Here is a 19,178-nt window from a genome sequence, read left to right as displayed (position 1 = left end):
GAAAGATTGTCAGGTGTTCCCAAAGAAATTTGGAAATTTGAAATTTACCAGTTTGACCATTTTTCCTTGAAACACCGGTCGAAAATCACTGGTTTAACACAGTGGGCGTAAATAGCTTTCTTTTATCAAAGTAATTACCCATTATCACCAGTTTGAACGTTTCTTCGCGTTAAGCTTCATTTATTGTTGTGTAATAATAAGAATGTTAACGCGTAATGACAATAATGTTAGTACAATACAATGTTTGTGTGAGCTTGTTTTTGTATATTGCATCATTATAAACTTTCGTTTTGTGGTCGAAAGCATATTTTAATGCATAAAGTGTTCCTTGGCCCCCAAAAAGGTTAAAAACACTGGGGTAGGCTATGTCAAACCGTTTTATTCGAGTGAAGTCATTTCGATATTTTAGTGATCTAACGTTTTGAATGTAGTTGGTGTAAATCCAGAGGAACATAAATGTGGCTCGCGGCCTGCGTGGCCCTATCCTCCGGGTTACGCGTCCAGAATCGTGGGAGGAAAAGCAGCCATTGTTGGCGAGTTTCCCTGGCAGGCGGGATTATGGAACAGAAAGTGGGTGAAAGTATATTTAGAACAGTAGTGAATGCTGAATTACAGTTGTTTATAATTATTTTTGCATACATAGGCTACGTGTTTTAAACAGGAGTAACTTTATAAAATTTAGGGGCAGATTTGGGGACTGTCAAACTTTTAATTGATTTGGCTTAAATTCGTTTTGGTAGTTTACAGGTGTGCGGCGGATCAATTATCGACGTACGATGGATACTAAGTGCTGCACATTGCTTCAATCCAACCCAGTAAGTATTACAACTCGGACGTTTAGGTTTGTGATTAGCTCCGTTTGGCTGATTATGAAATCTGAGAGTTCGTCTGAAAGTTTTTTAAGGCATGTTTAATAGAATTAACCTCCATGGTTGCAGGATATCTGCCTAATTGTCGGTTCATGGCCTAGCTACAAATGTTGCGCTTCGTCTGTTTTGTGCGGGCATTAACTTAGTTCAAACTCACTTTAGCCTTAAGTAAAAAACAAGTTGTTCAAAGAAACTACATACTATAAACACTGTTCTAGCTAGCCTATTGTTTAAGTCTCTAACATATTAGCTGTTCACAGTGATATTCAAGAGGATTTCTTCGTGAAAGTTGGGGACACCGACAAGGAAACAGCAGAAAATAATGAGCAGCAATTTTTGATTTTGCGGATCATTATCCATCCCTCATACGATCACCTGACATATAACAATGACATCATGCTTATAGGTTCATCCACCCGTTTTTGTTTTAAAGCTGCACTCTGTAAATTAACCGCACATTTTTGTGCAGAATTGGACGGCGACATTGTATACGACGACACTGTAAAGCCGATTTGTCTACTGAGTGAAGAGGACGATCCACTGCCACCTGCTGGACAAAAATGCCAGGCTTCCGGTTGGGGAATTACTAACGTAACACACTATCGTATGCCTTCTGTACTTCGCAAGGTAACTGCTAAAATTAACAATCCTTGTTTTAATTTTTATAGCTTTTTTATTCCAGGATTTCTAAAAAACTATAAAGAATAAACTACAAAATTATTGTTTACAAACTGTTTACATAACGCCACGCTCGTTTGAATATTTTGCGGGCTTTGCAAATTGTTAAGCTAGTGCGACAAAATCTTTAACATAGGCCTTACAACTGTTTCACTACGAAATCACGTTGACAACAAGTCGCGAATGTTTCCGACCAGGCATATTAATCAACCCTAATAAACAGCCAACCTGCAGGCATTATTTAGCAAAAAAGTGTACCCAATTCAAACTTTCAATCTTGGTTATTACAGGCCGATCTTCCCGTGTATGCCGAAAGTGCCTGCATCCAGTCGTATGACGATGTCTGCGAGTCCCCTGGTTCATTTGGTTGTATCACTGAGTTTATGTTTTGTGCAGGACTTCCACACGGGGGCATCGACACATGTCAGGTAGATTTTTTTTATGCTTTTTGAACCACATAATTAGTCTTTACTTTGTATAAAGTGAAAAAGCCTTCGACATGGTTTATTGAATTTTCTGACCAAACACAAAACTTCTACAAACGCGTAACAAAAATGAACCTAAAAAAGTGTTTGTTTTTTTCAATCGCTTACTTTTTTTCCAGTTGATTTTTGCTAGTCCAACCCATTCTTGTACAAAACCGATGCTCGCTATTTTTTTGCTCGACCTGAAAACATTTTTCTAATCTATTCCGACTTTGCAGGGAGACAGCGGTGGACCACTTGTGTGTTACAGCACTGAGTATGAGGCAAACGTGCTGTTTGGAGTTGTTTCGTGGGGTATTGGGTGCGCACAGGCAGGAAGGCCGGGAGTCTACACCAAAGTGCACCGGTACATCTCCTGGCTAAAGCACATGATGGGACACGTCACAATTACACCCACTGGAAAACCTGTCTTCGCTGCAGAGAGCACTGTGCCTGAGATTGTGGAAATAGAGGATGAATACGGTAAACCCAGATCAGCCCAACATGTTTATTATTGTTTGGTACAAGCTTGTTGTCTAAGTCCGTCGGTCTGTTACATTGTAGTAAGGCACAGACCAAAGCGCACAAATGTAACTCCTTTACATTGATGATCTGCATTTAACAGGAGACCCTGACGACGACATGGTGATTTCTGGCAACCCGTGCAAAAAGTTTGGCGCCATAGTGCGTGGAAAGAAAGGAGTTATAACTTCACCTCACTTTGATGGGGAATCTCCCTATTACCCAAATCTAGAGTGTACCTGGAAAATTCAGGTAATTTTTTTAGTTTAAGGTTCTATACATGAATTTATCCGTATGCTGCACAAACTTGCATAACAAATTGTGTTACTGCAGTAGTTGTAGATAGGCGTATTATTGGTTAAACTTGATTAACTAACATTTGCTTAATTTGTTTTAAGAGCACAGGCGGACAGGACAAACAAGTTCTTTTGCATTTTGTGGAGTTCTCGTTGGAGGAAAACCCTGCTTGTTTGTACGATTATGTGTCAGTGTACTCAGTCGAGAATACAAGTTACGTGCCACTCGGTAGGCATTGTGGAAACAGACACCGACCACAGAAATTGCTGAGCAACGGACCGAACATGACTATACAATTTTTTACGGATGTTTCGAATAATTATCGTGGGTTTGTTGCCACATTTGAAGTGGTTGTACCATCCTATGTACCAAGTAAGTAAAGTATTGTAGCTAAAATAACACAGCATTGCATTTATTTAAAGTTAAAATTGCCAGAAAAAAAGAAAAAAAAGAAAGAAAGAAAATGATACAATGGTCCACAAATTCTGTTTAAAACAAGTTTTTAAAGTTTATTTTATTAATATGACAAGAAATAAACCTGATATGGTACCATGTGTTTATTTTCTCTCTTGTTGTTTATAATCTTTAACCATTGAAATTACCACTGGCCAGTGTGTTTTTGACAACTTTTTCTACTTTAGTCTCTGGGTGTGGAGGAATTAAAATTATGGAAGAAGACGACGGAGAGTTTACCAGCATCAACTTTCCAGGCTTGTATCTGCCCAACTTAATATGCAGTTGGACGATCAAAGCATTTGAAGGTTTTCGAGTTCGTCTGCACTTCACACATTTTGAGCTCGGGACGCCATATCAACATACCTGCTGGGACAAGGTACTGAAAGGGTTTTTAGTAGTGATGTACCGAATCGGCTAAATTTCGATTCGGCCGAAACCGAATATTCGGAGGTTTTGCCGAATAAATTCGGCCGAATCAACCGAATCATTTATGACGTCACGCGAAGTCGTACGCTACGCGTTTGACGTGAAAAAAAATACCAGGCAGACAGTGCAAAATAGTTGTGTTTCGTCCTTATTTCACTTCTGTGGTGTTTAAAATTGCCTTAAGCATGATTGGCAACCTGCCAATGAATTACTAATTTTTTTGACTACCGTGGGAAAAACGATAATGTGTTGAAAAAGATAAACATTGACGCAACTTTCGTTATGTTTGGGCTTTTGAAAGATTGCGTGGACCTTAATAAGCAGAAAAGACACGTTTAACGCTTTAAATTTGTGTTCGTAAAATATTCGGTTTCGGCCGAATCGCAACAAATTATTCGGCCGAAACCGAATCTTTGCAAAAATGATCGATTCGGCCGAATAAATTCGGCAAACCGAATATTCGGTACACCTCTAGTTTTTAGCAAAGGTGACACAACCACAAAAAGCGATCGGGTTTATTTACCGATTCTTGGTTTAAATATAATTTATACTTGCGAGTTTCGGACGTAAGATTTTAGCGATAAAAGTGACAATAACAGACATTCACGTACCTTATTTTGTACCATTAAAAATCTGACCGCCCTCACAGGCAGCCTTTAAGAAAATGCCAGCGCCTTTTACAGATTTAAAATATTGTTAAAAAACAATGTTTTGCTGCACCAAACTACAAAAAGTTAAAACAACAATGTTTTGAAGCACCAAATACAAAAACAAACCAATGTTCTAAATTCGCAAGCGTTACACATCGAAAACCCTGCTTAAGGTTGAGGTTATGCTTTGCTAAATTTCTTTTGAAATCGTTGCAACACTAGTGCTTAGGGGCAATTTTGCGTTTGACATCTTTGACGACGGAACTTCTTTTCAGGTTGTTGTATATGATGATTCGCACACTTGGTTGACAAGGCGACACGCTTTCTGCAAAAAAGAAGGACTGGGTCAGATCGTATTCTCAACTGGACGTTATTTGACTGTCACCATGGAAACCGACCCGACTGGACAAGGCCGAGGTTTCAGGGCCGAGTATGAGTTTGTGACGTCAGGAAACTCCACAGTAATTGTTTCATATTTTATTGAGAATTTTACGCATAACTTTAGACTGTACCTGCAGGCCAAGATTTAAATTGCTTGTGTGCTGATATATTGGAGTTCTAATAACAAATATGTCACTAAAATGTAAGGTACTTACCATTACTCCATACAATGTATTGGATGCTGTATTTTAAAAATTACTGTCCGCCACTCGATTTTAATTTGTTATGTCACTTATTTTAAAGGTTAGAGCCCAAATATACTTAGCTTCACAGTTTTGTTATTCTTAGGAGACCAACGCAGTGCATAAACATAAAAATGCATGTTATTGCATATATTTTTACAGATATCATTCACGAGTGGCCCTGTATACGAGGGAGAATGTGGAAGATCAAAGGCGGAAGACGAAATTTTGGAAGAAGAAGAAGTTGGACGGATTGTTGGAGGAAACGAAGCCCCTGTGGGTTCGTGGCCATGGCAAGTGAGTCAGCTTTTAAAAGCTTTGTATAGTTTTCTTTAAATGCTTTTGATATTCACAACAGGTCTCGCTGAGAAAATGTCCGATGAGCGATTGTCCCCATTTTTGTGGTGGAACCATCGTTGCCAAATCATGGGTTGTAACTGCGGCGCATTGCATCAAAAAAGGGTAAATAACCGAAATCGAACCGTTAGGTATATGTTTCTACATGGTAAATTCGCAAATAAGGAATTCGCTACACGTAGAGAACAGCTGTACCTGGTAGCTGGGAGTCACGATCACATTCTCGAGAAAGAACCTGAGTGGATTGTTCGGGTAAAAAGAGGTGAGATAAATGCCATAAAAGATCTAAGGGAAAATGTTTTGCCTCAGGTTGGGACTTTTTCCAAACAACACATCGATTTGCATCTGATTTTACAGTGATTATTCATGACGAATACGATACGTCGAATTTAAACAATGATATCGCTTTGCTGGAGCTTGATGGTGAAGGCATATACGACGATCGCATCAGACCAGCATGTGTTCCTCCACAAGGTCTTCGCTATGGTGTCGGGACGCTGTGTTACACTACAGGTGTGACATAAATTTTTTACATCTATGTTTCTGTACTGACTCCCGATTCTGGTTTGTCCAATCAGGCTGGGGTTCCACAGAGTTCGGAGGTTCTCTAGCCAGATTTTTACAGGAAGCACTTTTACCATTGATATCTACTCAGGAGTGCAGTGAAAGATACAATGGAACAACTACAAATAATATGTTCTGTGCTGGCTTTGCTGAGGTACATTGCTGTAATCTAAAAGCGCACGGTTGTCCTTAAACTCAACTCAACTCAAGTGAAATATCCGATTAAGTGTGGGTTGCACAGCCTGCGGCGGCAAAGGCGAACTTATGCGGCCGTTAACATGTGTTTTAAATATTTGCACCGGCGGTCATGAATCAAATGAATTTTAACATTTGGGGTCAAAAAATGATTTGAATGGATTTCGATCAGTTGAAAACATGTAATTATAACCTGTCCAGTAACCATAAAGCCATTCTTTCAACCTATTATGTGCAAACAATTAAATAAAGTGGCAACAAACAACGTAGCAATACGGATTGTCACATCATAAAGAGTTAGGACTGCCAAATTGTGCAGAAGAATCAATGGATAAATAAACGAAAATCATAGAGACCATTGACGGTCTTTGGTCAAATAAGGACCATGCAGTGCTGCGGTCGTCAAATGAATTATTCAATCAACTGAATTATGCGATTAAGTGAATTATGCGATTAAGTGAATTATGCGATAAAGCGAACTATGCGATTAAGTGAACTATGCGATTAAGTGAACTATGCCATTAAGTGAATTATGCGATTAAGTGAATTATGCGATCAAGTGAAATATGCGATTAGGTAAATTATGCGAATAAGTGAATTATGCCATTAAGTGAAACATGCGATTAAGTGAAATATGCGATTAAGTGAACTATGCCATTAAGTGAAATATGCGATTAAGTGAAATATGCGATTAAGTGAACTATGCCATTAAGTGAAATATGCGATTAAGTGAAATATGCGAATAAGTGAATTATGCCATTTAGTGAAATATGCGATTAAGTGAAATATGCGATTAAGTGAATTATGCCATTAAGTGAAATATGCGATTAAGTGAAATATGCGATTAAGTGAACTATGCCATTAAGTGAAATATGCGATTAAGTGAACTATGCCATTAAGTGAAATATGCGATTAAGTGAACTATGCCATTAAGTGAAATATGCGATTAAGTGAAATATGCGAATAAGTGAATTATGCCATTAAGTGAAACATGCGATTAAGTGAAATATGCGAATAAGTGAATTATGCCATTAAGTGAAATATGCGATTAAGTGAACTATGCCATTAAGTGAAATATGCGATTAAGTGAACTATGCCATTAAGTGAAATATGCGATTAAGTGAAATATGCGAATAAGTGAATTATGCCATTTAGTGAAATATGCGATTAAGTGAACTATGCCATTAAGTGAAATATGCGATTAAGTGAACTATGCCATTAAGTGAAATATGCGATTAAGTGAAATATGCGAATAAGTGAATTATGCCATTAAGTGAAACATGCGATTAAGTGAAATATGCGATTAAGTGAATTATGCCATTAAGTGAAATATGCGATTAAGTGAAATATGCGATTAAGTGAACTATGCCATTAAGTGAAATATGCGATTAAGTGAAATATGCGAATAAGTGAATTATGCCATTTAGTGAAATATGCGATTAAGTGAAATATGCGAATAAGTGAACTATGCCATTAAGTGAATTATGCGATTAAGTGAAATATGCGATTAGGTAAATTATGCTATTAAATGAAATATGCGAATAAGTGAATTATGCTATTAAGTGAAATATTCGTTTGAGTGAAATATTCGATTAAGCAAAAATATGCGTTTAAGTGAATTATTCGATAAAGTGAAATATGCAATTAAGTGATGTAACACTGAATTTTGTTTTAGGGTGGCGTGGACTCCTGTCAAGGCGATTCTGGTGGACCTCTTGTCTGTCGGCAATTTCTCACAGATGCTTGGGTTCTTTATGGCGTCGTGTCGTTTGGTTATGTTTGTGGTTCTAAAGAACATCCGGGAGTTTACACGCAAGTAAGTCGAACCCCTGTTTAACTCAAATGATCTGTTTGTGATTGCACGACAAACTAAAACAACTGGAAGACTGTTGAACTTTCATGTCCATGTAGGTCAGTAACTACTTGCACTGGATGCAAGAAAAGAGCAACTACACCATCATGCCTGCCGATATAGAAGTAAGCAGGTAAGTCTCCTATACATCACTTCGTTTTTGGAAATTCGGTAAAGCCTGATCTGTTTTCATTTGAAGCACCATGTCTCCTTCCACCACCCAAAACATCGAGCCATCGGGCTGTGGTGGACCACGTGACTTAAAGCCGGGAGCGATCTTTACTAGCGGAGGCGACGGGACAACTTACGACAAAGATGCTTATTGCGAGTGGCAGCTAAAACCTACTGGCCCTAACAAAGCCATTGTCATAACGATAAAGTAACCAGAACTCAAGTTTTTAAACATATCCTGATAAGCTATTTATTCTTTTTATTTTATTTTTAGTTACTTTGAGGTGGCACAAAGTTACCAGTGCTCGCAAGATTATCTGTACATTGAGGAAATTGTGGCGAAAGGCTTGCAACGGACTCCCAAGGACTTCGGGCCGTATTGCGGGAGCATTGACTTTGAAGACCCAATTTATGTCGCAGATCCAGTGGAAGTCATTTTTGTGTCAGACAACTGGGATTCACGACGAGGTAGAGTAAAGCATAGTACGGCAGACCTATCAAAGGCGTAATACCGAATCATCCGGCCACCAACATTCCCAAATATGGCAAGGCATCTGCTAGTAAAATCTAGCCTGCAGTGGAATTTGAACCACGAAAGAAGCCCTTTCGCGACACTCGTTTTACCAACTGAGCTCAGTGGTGATCCCGTCAAAAGTCGAATCACAAGCACCGGTACCTGCTTCGTATGATGATCATGTCAACTTCGTTGTGGGGGATCGCCAGTTCCAACATTTATAAGTTGAATTTATGTTCATTTTAACGTATAATACGCATCATACCAAAATTGCACCAATTTTTGGTTCTGTCCACCACGAGTTGGTTGCCCTCAATTCGAATCTTACTCTTTAATCATTCAAAAGGTTATACATTTGCTGCAGGTTTTTCCGCCACTTTTACTGAAATAGGTGGCGGAATTCCCTTGCTGTCAGGATGCGGTGGAAACATGCACAGACATGCTCCAAATGGGACGATAAAATCCAAGTACTATCCCAGCAACTATCCGTCTTCCATCGATTGCAAATGGGTTTTGCACGCATCGTCCAGCAACAATGAACTTTATTTACATTTTAGGTATTTGCGCTGTAGTTAGTCAATATATGTAATGAAAAGTGACAATGCATATTGCGTGGTTTGATTTGCGTTTCAATAACCAACAACTTAAGGATCTGAAAACACTAATAATGGTTATCGAGGTGGTCGCCCATTCAACGAAATAAGATCTTGATGTGATGCAAATCACACTCCGAGAAAAATAGACATAATTTTACAGGAAAAATTAACGCCACGTTGGAGTATGGGTGGTTTTTGATATGAGAGTATACTCAAGTCGTTTTTCTTTACAGGGATTTTGCAGTTGAATTAGGAAGCTCGTGCCAGTACGATTACCTGGATGTGATCGATGTGGGTGAAACAGAAAACACAACCAGCAAGTTTTGCGGTCCCAATGTTCCCCAGAACATGACACTTCACTCCACAGCTGTTGTCACATTTCATTCCGATTCAAGTCTTTCCAAAAAAGGTTAATTTTGTCGCTGTAGCAGTTTTTAAACTCCAAAACGGCATTGAAAATGGACACATGAATCGGCCAAGTTTCGCAGTATTCACCTTTTATGAAAAATCATTATCGATGCATTTTTAATAAGTTTGAACTTTACATAGGTTTTTTATTGGACTTTGGAGAAATTGTGGGAGAGTCAACTGGTGACGAAGATACAGGTGGTTCTGCTGAGGGGGAAACGTCGTCTTGCTCTGGTCTTAAAGAAATTAACGCCGACTCGGGAAAAATCGTATCTTCAAATTACCCAGGAAACTATGACCCAGCGAACACCTGTCAGTGGATAATTACTGTTAGTGCCGGAAACAAGGTGGGTGCTTGGTTGAGTTTTTAAACAACATATTTGATATTGTGTAAAGCTGTTCGGCTTTGCTTACATGCACTTCAGTTTGTAGTAGCTTAGATAAAAATGGCTTATGTCCTGTTTCCTATATACATTGCTTAGCCTTACAATAAAATTTTGGCTTTTCTTTAGGTTGAGTTAACCATCAGTAGCTTCAACGTCGAATTTGACTTTTTGTGTCGATACGACTATCTAGCTCTCTATAGTGGATCTATACAAACTCATGACGCTCTCATTGACCAGGTAAACATTGCTGTATTTGGGTTTAAATAAGTTTACGTATTCTCACCAAAGACAAAAGATGATCACAAATGTGTTTTTCAGCCAAAAGTCGAAACATGTTAATATAAGATGGCTCGATTCTTCTATGACCTTTGTTCTGAAATGATACTCAAATATTTTTCTCGTTAGATATGTGGAAATATTGAAGAAGGGACGACATACACTTCAACAGGAAATCAGCTTATGGCATTTTTTGTCAGCGACGCGAGCTTGACGGAATCTGGATTTGAAATCGAGTTCCGTGCGGTCGTAGGCATAGGACGAAATTTTAATCCAAATGTGTAAGAAAACGAAAGTAACGCAGACGTTTGTAGTGATTAACGGCCAGTTTCGGCAAAAACGTTTGTTGCATTCATACGTGAAAGCTTTTTTATAAATTACAAGCCAGCGCGTTTAACTAAAACATTCGACACGACACGATTACATAGCCTTGGGATTTACCTGAGTAGGCCATGTACATATGATTCAGTCTGTCGCACCAAATTTGCAACGTTGAAATAAACATCTTTTTAATTCGCTTATACTTTTTCAGACCTGCTGAACAATCAACAGAAGCTCCCCTATCAGATTGCTGTGGACAGGGAAAATGGGTAAACTTAATAACAAACATACAAAAGCCTGCTCCGCTTGGTACATGGTCGTGGATGGTGTCACTACAAGACTGCGATGACTCCCATTTCTGCTCAGCCGTACTTATAAAAGGAGACAGGCTACTCACTGCTGCCGCATGCGGATTTAGGTATGGACTATGTACAGGAAATAAACTTCCGGTGCCGTTGGTCCAAATTGGTTGACAACAAACCAATGACCTTGGCCACAGTAAAATATACGATGAAATGTTTCAGCATTACATACTTGGTAATGCGACATGACCATGTTCATAGCAATGTGGCAAAAGTTAACTAAGTTACATTTCATTTTCGGACGTTTTGATTATTGCAATTCACGTTAAATTTAAAACGCAACATTATACTACATTTCCTTTCAAACTTCTGTAATTCCTGGATTATTTTGCCCTTTGTAGGACCGACACAGACCGCGCCTTTCTGTTTGAATATGATTTGATAAACAACCAAGACAGACGGAAAGAGCTTTACATCGAAAAGGCCGTCACCAAACCAAATGGAAGCATCACTTTGCTCACTGTAAGCAATGTTTTCATTCAGTTATTCGCTTAAGAAACAAAAACTGTGTTCTTAGTTGAGTGAACCTGTGCTGGAAGAGCTTGACATGTCTCCAGTCTGCTTGCCGCGGCCAATAGATCGTTATCTAAACGAGCGGTGCTTCTTGCTGGGTTGGGGATACTTTTTTACCGAAAGTATTTTTTTCTAAAAATGTTTCTTATCCCCAAACTTTATTTAGCTGCCTTTTTTTATGATTAATTTTGTTTTTAGATGGCCCAAGAGAAGCTCTTCTTCAGTCACCGGCTGTATTAACCACTTGCGGCGCAAGCGACGGGAAGTCCACCGCTGACAAACTTTGCACCAAGATAGTAAACAGAGCTTTTAGTGACGTAAGTTGTTTTCGTTTTTACTTCCATCATTTTAGTGTAGCCTTGTAAATCTTTAGCCTGTAGTAGAATGTGAAAATAAGTTATTGGTTGGCGTTTTCAAAACATTTTTATCCTTTCTGGAGGCTTTAAAAAAGTTGATGGCGTGAAGATTTGTGGTTTAGAGTTATAAACGGGCCTGAAATTGGAGCCCAAACCCGAACCCGAATCGTTTTTGAGAAGCCCCTTTAGGTCCGAAAGTTTCATTGACAAACTTATACACTGAAGCCTCAGGAAAGACCAAGACAACAAACACAATAGACAATTTGGCTTAAACAAGGCGTTTGGGACTGTTTGACGTTAGGTCAGGTCCAGCAACTGAAATTTATCAACCTTCAACATACACTAAACATTTAAAAGCACTTAGAATACAAAGCACAATCGAACGTTTATTGTGTGCAGGGGGATTTTGGAAGCGCTTTGATTTGTCAACAAAAGACCGGATCTCCATGGACTCTGGTGGGAATGCGGACCACAAACGAGAGAACGCTAGAAGGCGAAATGTTTGCAGATATTTACCTTCAGACGATAAACTTCAAACTTTAACATGTCATAATATCCTATCAGGGACATGAAAACTGACATTACTTCACCGCGCCAAGATTCCTGTAAAGTGGAATGATTTGTCGTGGACAACTTTATTATTGTACTCGCCAATTACATTTGCACTGATGCACCAGAAATCATACAAGAACGCTGTAAAATTGAAAAAAAGAGCTGATTATGATTTATTTATGTAATGCTAAACACACTTACTCAAACTTATATTTTCAAATTCACAAAATTATTGCATTTTTTTGTAAATTGTTTTAAAGTGTATAATGTTTAATTTATTTTTTATTGTAAATACATTTTCATGTTCGTACGACACGAATAAAAGTTTCCATCATAGCGTTTTACGTGTTTTTAACATGTAACTCAGATTTAAACTAGCTTTTCTCGGTTTCTAAAGCCTTAGTTTTGTTTCGAAAATCAGATCAAAATTTTGTTTTTCCGATTCCGGTTTAAACCGGTTTGGAGGTTCGGAAGGAACCCGGTCAAATTCAGTGCGGAAAACCTCAAAACCTCAAAACTGTTTCCAAGCCGTGTATAAATACTTTCTGGCAGCCGTGTATAAATACTACTGGCATGGAACATGTGTAATCGAATTGGTTCAATTTGACGAATGTATGTCAACTTACTTGTTAGGGGAGATATTGACATTTCATGATTTTATAACTAACAACATGAACCTTTTGTTGGTTTCTTACTTCAAAGTTAATTTCCAAACATTTTGCTCACCAATTGCTTCACGTGTCACATCAGTATTTGACACGCATGACTAGGCACAACCAATCAGCGATCTTCAAGTTTTTGTTTCGTGCCAAAGTCATTCCTGGCAAAGTCATTTGTCTCGTGGTGTTTGCGGCGTGCGGAGGTGGAAACATCGAAAAGTTACAAGGTAAATCCAAGTTATATTTTTGTTGACTTTACCAAGTCGGAAGTATTGTGATGATACTGTTAAGCAAGCAGGTATTTGAACCGGATTGTAAACATTTTTTGTGCATGTTATGTCATTTTAAATAAGAGTGGCTTTGCACGTTTAAACTAAATCATGAATATGTACTAAGACAGTATTAGATAATTAAAAGTATTGTTTATAAATCACTGCCTCTTTGTTATACCTGGGGTTTTAAACCGAATTCAACCAGCAACTATAAAAGCCAGAAAAACATTTCATTACATGAGGCAGTCACTACGCACTTTAGGTAAAGTGACGTCACACATGCAGGTGCGCTTTTTGAAATCGGCGCCGATTGTGGAATCTGCAACGCGCGTTTATGCTTAGGGCCGTTTGGTTCAACTCTTGTCTAAGATTTATGATCACAATTGGTATTACAGTGAACACTATACTGAACATATTGCTTTATTTACAGAATCCGAAGTTCTGCTTTACAAACACGTCAACCTTCATTCACCACCATTCTCTTCAACTTCAAATAATAATTTGTATGTAAACATAGGAGTCTGTCGTGGGTCAATCGGGATCGCGGAACTGTAGGCCTAACTTAGGTTAACTGGCGCTAGGGTTGAGTGACCTATTCTTTGGTCGAGATGGACCCGTAGAGGAAGTCTTTCTCGGTCAAAGAAAGGCCCAAGTCAGTAGGCGTGCTACTATTGCCAGCAAGTTGGCGCTAGGGCTATAGACCTAGAGTAGCACGCATTAACTAAGGTTAGGCTAGTTAACATAGGTGGGGTACGTTTGGGATTCGCGCGCCACATAGGGATTTTAGCTTAGAACGATTTCTAGCTAGGTGTGGCACGTTGTTAATGGCTCTAGCTAAAATAAGGTGCGCATAGAAACACGATCTGGGCATGGCCTCAACCGCATTGCATTGGCCGCGGTGTAGGCAGGACCAAGTACGGACACCGCTACCGTCAATGAAGACTCAGGCTCTTGAGTCCGAGGGGGCCGGCTTTGCATATAGCCCGAAAAGTCCTGTGACCCACCCTGATAGGGCGCAAACTGTTGTTAATTTTTTCCCAGCACTGCGCTCGCGTAAAACAATTGGGTCCTTGAGGGGGACTCGTGGGTTAAAGGGCAGTGACACAGAGTTCTTGAATTATACGCCTTAAATCGTTACTGCCCTTTTGAATAAACCTTTGCGCCTATGCTAACTGTAAAATTAGGGACGTTGTGGATTTTTTTCGGGTTCTGATCAGCTTGTATAATCCATGCTTGTGCATCCGTTTCAAAGTCATTTTCACTAAGAAGAGACCGATTATTGGATGTTAAGCATGTGATTTAATATCTTCTCTTATTCGCTTTATAATTCTTATATTTACCTAAATTTGCCGCATAAAAAAGCCCCAACTTCCCTTTTTGCTGGTCAAACCCATTTTTGTGTGGATTTTAAGTTAATTTATTACACATACTTAATCCAGTTCCGTTTTCCTGGCTGACCCGGCCATCTAGTCATTATGGGGCGATGGCATTGGGGGTGGTTGTAAAACACGACAGACTCACTTTCTACTTTTCTAGGCTAATTTGCGGCGATTGTATGCAGGGCAGTTAGTTGAGCCAAGTTTGTGTACTTTTACGTCGGCCGAACAGGGACGATGCATGGTGGTTCGAACGTTTTTTTAGGTTCTTATCCAACAAATCAGACGAACAATCTATTTGTGCTCAAGATAAACGACAATTTCGCGGTTTCTATGGCAAATATTATCCAAGATTAATATTTTTGAACAAAAAGTGCGATTACATTTATCTGTCGTTTCCCTCTTTCATCAACAAAACTGTGTGCGGAGTCCACTTTTACTATCCTTTTATTTCTAGTTAAGTAGACCAGTTCTTGGGGGGTGTTGTGCCTTTTTACATCAGCAGACAGGTTCTTCATACTATTAATGTGTATTTTTTTATCGCCCGTCGCTTGCACTAACTTCGCGAACCGCCATCGTCAAGTGATAGAACGTGAAAAAGTTTAGTTGTCAGGTTTTGCTGATGTTTCCTTCCAAGTCAACAGATGTTAAATTGTAAGTTTTTTGTTGTTGTTTTAACTCCTTAATTTGTAAAATCTAATCGTATTATTGTTTTTCAGGATTGGCGTCAAAATATTGGTTTTGTATCAATTAAATATATTGAAAAATGTAAAAAAAAAGTTTTGCAAAACCATGCAATGGAATTCACAATTAACAGGTATTCTGAAATTTGTGTTGTTATTAACCTCCTGTTTTGTTTTACAGCAAATAATCTTTTACATTTTTACAGGTTTAAACTTGTTCTGTTTTTGTTTTTCAGATTTTAATATTTTTCCACAGGGTTAACAAATTGTTTTGTTTTTCAGATTTCGAAAGCATATTTAAACTAGAATTCTTAAAATGATTTGTTTTGCAGGTTTTGGATTTCCACAAACTTTGAATATATTAATAATATGTTTTTGTTTTACAGATTTTAGGGTACTTTAAAACATAAGTGTCTTCTAATGTAGGAGCTTGTTTACAGGTGTTAGGAAAGCAAGCATTTCTATTTTAAAGTAATGATTTATGCTTTTTTCCAGGTTGTCCGAAATACTATTTAGTTTGCGGATGTAAAGTTTTGGGATTACGTATTGTTGATTGTTGAAAAGTGTGGTGTTTAAACGTTTTTTATTTTTATTTTATTTCGATTAACGATTAACGTTTCTTTTTTGCAGGTTTTACCAAACGTTGTTTTTGTTTTTCAGCTTCCTGAGGCTTAAGTAGGTTTAGAAAATTAGGTTTTCTGTTTTTACAGGTTCCACTTGTTATTTAGACTATTTGTACAATATGGAAAAATGCATTTTAAACTTAAAACGTAAGTATGCCAAAACTACTTATTTGATTCCTTTCATTTTCCAAAATACCGTAGCTCGTGATCAAAACGTTTGATTTGTTTTCCAGATACTGCAGCTGAGAATGACGCTATAAGTCGAGCAAGACAACGTCGACAACAATGGTTCTCTTTTATCCTAAAACAATAGGTAACTATGGTTTACCAAAATTGATTACTTATACTTTCAATCAATCAGAAAACCTTTTTTGGGCATAGACATAACTTCTTGTAACGGATAAAATAAATACTTTTAATCAATCAGAAAACCTTTTTTGGGCATATACATAACTTCTTGTAACGGATAAAATAAATACTTTTAATCAATCAGAAACCTTTTTTGGGCATATACCTAACTTCTTGTGTTTAGCTGATTTTACAGTTTGGATTTATTGTTTAAAGCAAATTCTTTGGTTTTTAGTGGTGGTCCCTACTAAACTGATGTCTGACAAACGGTAGCTTCCATCGCGGTAATTCCCCCTTACGTCATTATCATCGTCGCAACATCTTACGCAACATTTCATTTCGCCATCGCAACGTCATTGTGACAAAACGTACGTGACGTCACCTACAATCCGACGACAGAGCATTTTATCTCGCTTTCGCAACTGATTACGTCAGCTTGTCGTCAATACCGTGACATCATGTTGCGGTGCCATTGCGTCATCGACCCAAGGCGACGCTCGGTAGGGCTCTGCTTCTACACCACAGTGACGTACATTTCTGACGTCATGTAAACAACTGTAGTCGGTTACCAAACCATTGTTTCTCAACAATTTTTGACCAAACAATGCAAGGTGGTATCGCTTGTTCACTTGAGAAATCACAAATACTAACACTGCGGCTTGAAACATTCAGAAGTAATTGTTTTAACGCAACGTGTTGAAGTAAGGGCGATGTTTTTATGATGTTTATGTTTTTTTCTGTGTCAGAAACATACTTAACTTGACGGTTTAGCGTTTTATTTACTTGTATAAATCGATAGTAAGAAACATTTCCCTTTCATGCAAAGTTCTACATGCGGTCAGCCGTATAGCATGCTGTATGTGGCATTTTATTAATATGCTTCACATTTATTGTTCATCTGACTTAATAACTTTATGTACAATATTTTCTGGCTAATTCCCTGTTTTTTGATTGATAATTCTTCCGTCTAAAAGCGCTTAAATGTTATGCATGGTTTTGTTTCACAAACAATCCTGTTTCATGTTTATCATTGTTCCTCTGGGTGGCGCCATGTAGCCCTTATTCACAAAACACATCTGGGTTAAAAAATTAGCCAAATTATTAATTTGTCTTCCAGGTAACAATTGGTTATCCGCTAAATACTATTGATGTAACAGAATATTATGTAACCGATGTATACCTTATTGTTTCCAGGCATAATATAAATATTACAGCTTTTAAAAAAAAAAAACTGTTCGTTGTTTTTTTCCTTTCAACCGAATCCTCGAGTTGTTTAACTGCGCTATAGAACTTGGCTTACATTCCTGTTTTTTTTTAATACTACAATTTTGTTTTATACGTGTTTTCTTTACATTGTTCTTGTGCATCCATTACATGAATCTTTATGTATGTTTTCTCATATTACTGCTCTTTGCTGTTACATATTTATCATGTTTTTCTTTATGCGATTCACATACGAGCCAAGCCGTTAACCTTTTGTTCAGTATGGTTTATTGTAAAAGCTACTGTCATTTAAACTTAACTATATCAGCGATTCTTTGAAACGTAACAATATTAAACCTAAATCATATTATGATCTTATTCGATGTGCGCCATATATATAGTGTTTTTAATCAATTACAACTTAATCAGGCGTGATTCTTGAAAAAGTGCCAGTCCTACGGCTTTTTACATTTGTATAAAAATAATATTGTCATCTTGCAATCAAAAATATTTTATCTTATGCCATCATTGAAGTAATGCATGCCAAGCTCCACAGCGCTTTTAATATATCCAGTGTATGAATTAGTTGCCAACACAATATTTAGCCTTAGTTATATTATGTACGACAGTGTAATAATCTAATCTCAATGCACTTTATGGCAAAAACGCGTTTGTTTATTATTTATTGCTTTAATTTTGATGCGAGAACATGAATACAAATGAAAACACGGATGTATTGTTGTGCTTACTGGGAACATGCTATATATAGTTAAGATGGAGATAAATGTCTTGTCGATTTTGGGTTTAAGTTTGAATAAAACATACTTCCTTTGGGTCTGACTTCAAATCACGGGAAACGTTTTCGTTAGTTTGCCAATGTAGACGTAAATTTCGGGACTAATTTGGACATTTTAAAACTAATTGGGTGAGGGTTCAGTTTTGGGATTATACTTATTGGTTCAAGCATATAAAAATCTTAAACTAACAACAGAGTTTTGACAGGATCATGCTGCAGAATTATGGTAGGGAGGGTGACATAATGTAAGATGTAAGCTTGTAACAGTGCAACATTTAACATGGCATAGCAAACAGGTTTAGATCTTCTATTAGGAAAAAAAGGGACACCGAAATAAAACTCCTTTAGGCAAAAGTATTACTTAGAAATCACGTAATGTAATTTCAGGATTTTGATTTGTGATGCCTTTTTGTGTACAAACTATTTTATCATATTAATAAACCATCATTATTTAGGCAGAAATAATAACGAAGCTTATTACAGAGAATTGCATTTTCTCGTTAAACAATAATATCACCTACCAATAGTGTCATTCACTGGTTGCGCTCCATAACGTTTTAACGTTGAGCAGCAATATCCGGCTTGGTGGTTGTTTTAATGCTATTGGCTCGCTACGATTTCTTTCAGCAAGCGAAATACACTCAACTCAACTCAATATACAGCAAATGACATAAAGTGTGATGGTCTTTACTATTCTGCACACGTAAAATGAAGTCATAATTCACATTGCACAACAAAGCTGTAAACGGTCCTGAAATTGGAGCCCGAACCCAAAAGTACAAGCACGAAATTCGGTCCGAACCTGAATCA

The 19,178-nt window shown here is 37.8% G+C and overlaps 1 protein-coding gene and 2 long non-coding RNA genes across 3 annotated transcripts; all 3 read left to right on the top strand.

Annotated features, from left to right (window-relative positions):
- Window positions 1-1,217: 1,217 nt before the first annotated feature.
- On the top strand, window positions 1,218-12,731 carry LOC145239543 (ovochymase-like). The gene is made up of 27 exons (XM_080102890.1): window positions 1,218-1,275; window positions 1,339-1,496; window positions 1,838-1,975; window positions 2,251-2,494; window positions 2,637-2,785; window positions 2,932-3,202; window positions 3,472-3,662; window positions 4,638-4,823; window positions 5,148-5,282; window positions 5,344-5,447; window positions 5,525-5,604; window positions 5,700-5,855; window positions 5,921-6,060; window positions 7,777-7,917; window positions 8,013-8,086; window positions 8,153-8,332; window positions 8,399-8,592; window positions 9,003-9,195; window positions 9,468-9,643; window positions 9,784-9,989; window positions 10,155-10,265; window positions 10,434-10,585; window positions 10,837-11,043; window positions 11,329-11,449; window positions 11,505-11,622; window positions 11,699-11,817; window positions 12,256-12,731. The coding sequence occupies exons 1-27, from the start codon at window positions 1,266-1,268 to the stop codon at window positions 12,397-12,399; spliced, it is 4,098 nt and encodes a 1,365-aa protein (XP_079959016.1). The 5' UTR covers window positions 1,218-1,265; the 3' UTR covers window positions 12,400-12,731.
- Window positions 12,732-12,820: 89 nt separating this feature from the next.
- Window positions 12,821-14,573, top strand: LOC145239564 (uncharacterized). The gene is made up of 2 exons (XR_013862335.1): window positions 12,821-13,294; window positions 13,770-14,573. It is a non-coding gene; the product is annotated as an uncharacterized LOC145239564 (long non-coding RNA).
- A 1,470-nt stretch (window positions 14,574-16,043) lies between these two features.
- On the top strand, window positions 16,044-18,304 carry LOC145239565 (uncharacterized). Its single transcript, XR_013862337.1, has 3 exons — window positions 16,044-16,168; window positions 16,255-16,334; window positions 16,605-18,304. It is a non-coding gene; the product is annotated as an uncharacterized LOC145239565 (long non-coding RNA).
- The last annotated feature ends 874 nt before the right edge of the window (window positions 18,305-19,178 follow it).

This window comes from Phallusia mammillata, chromosome 7 (assembly GCF_965637545.1).
Source record: "Phallusia mammillata chromosome 7, kaPhaMamm4.hap1.1, whole genome shotgun sequence".
Classification (NCBI taxonomy): Eukaryota; Metazoa; Chordata; class Ascidiacea; order Phlebobranchia; family Ascidiidae; genus Phallusia; species Phallusia mammillata.
The sequence above is the reverse complement of the archived record's forward strand: the minus strand, read 5'-3'. Positions and strand labels throughout refer to the sequence as shown.

What these genes read in the sequence shown, in the direction of transcription:
- LOC145239543 (XM_080102890.1), top strand. An exon ending in GCCATTGTCATAACGATAAA is followed by an intron (nt 8,333 to 8,398) that starts GTAACCAGAACT and finishes TTTTATTTTTAG; the next exon opens with TTACTTTGAGGTGGCACAAA. An exon ending in TTCAAGTCTTTCCAAAAAAG is followed by an intron (nt 9,644 to 9,783) that starts GTTAATTTTGTC and finishes AACTTTACATAG; the next exon opens with GTTTTTTATTGGACTTTGGA.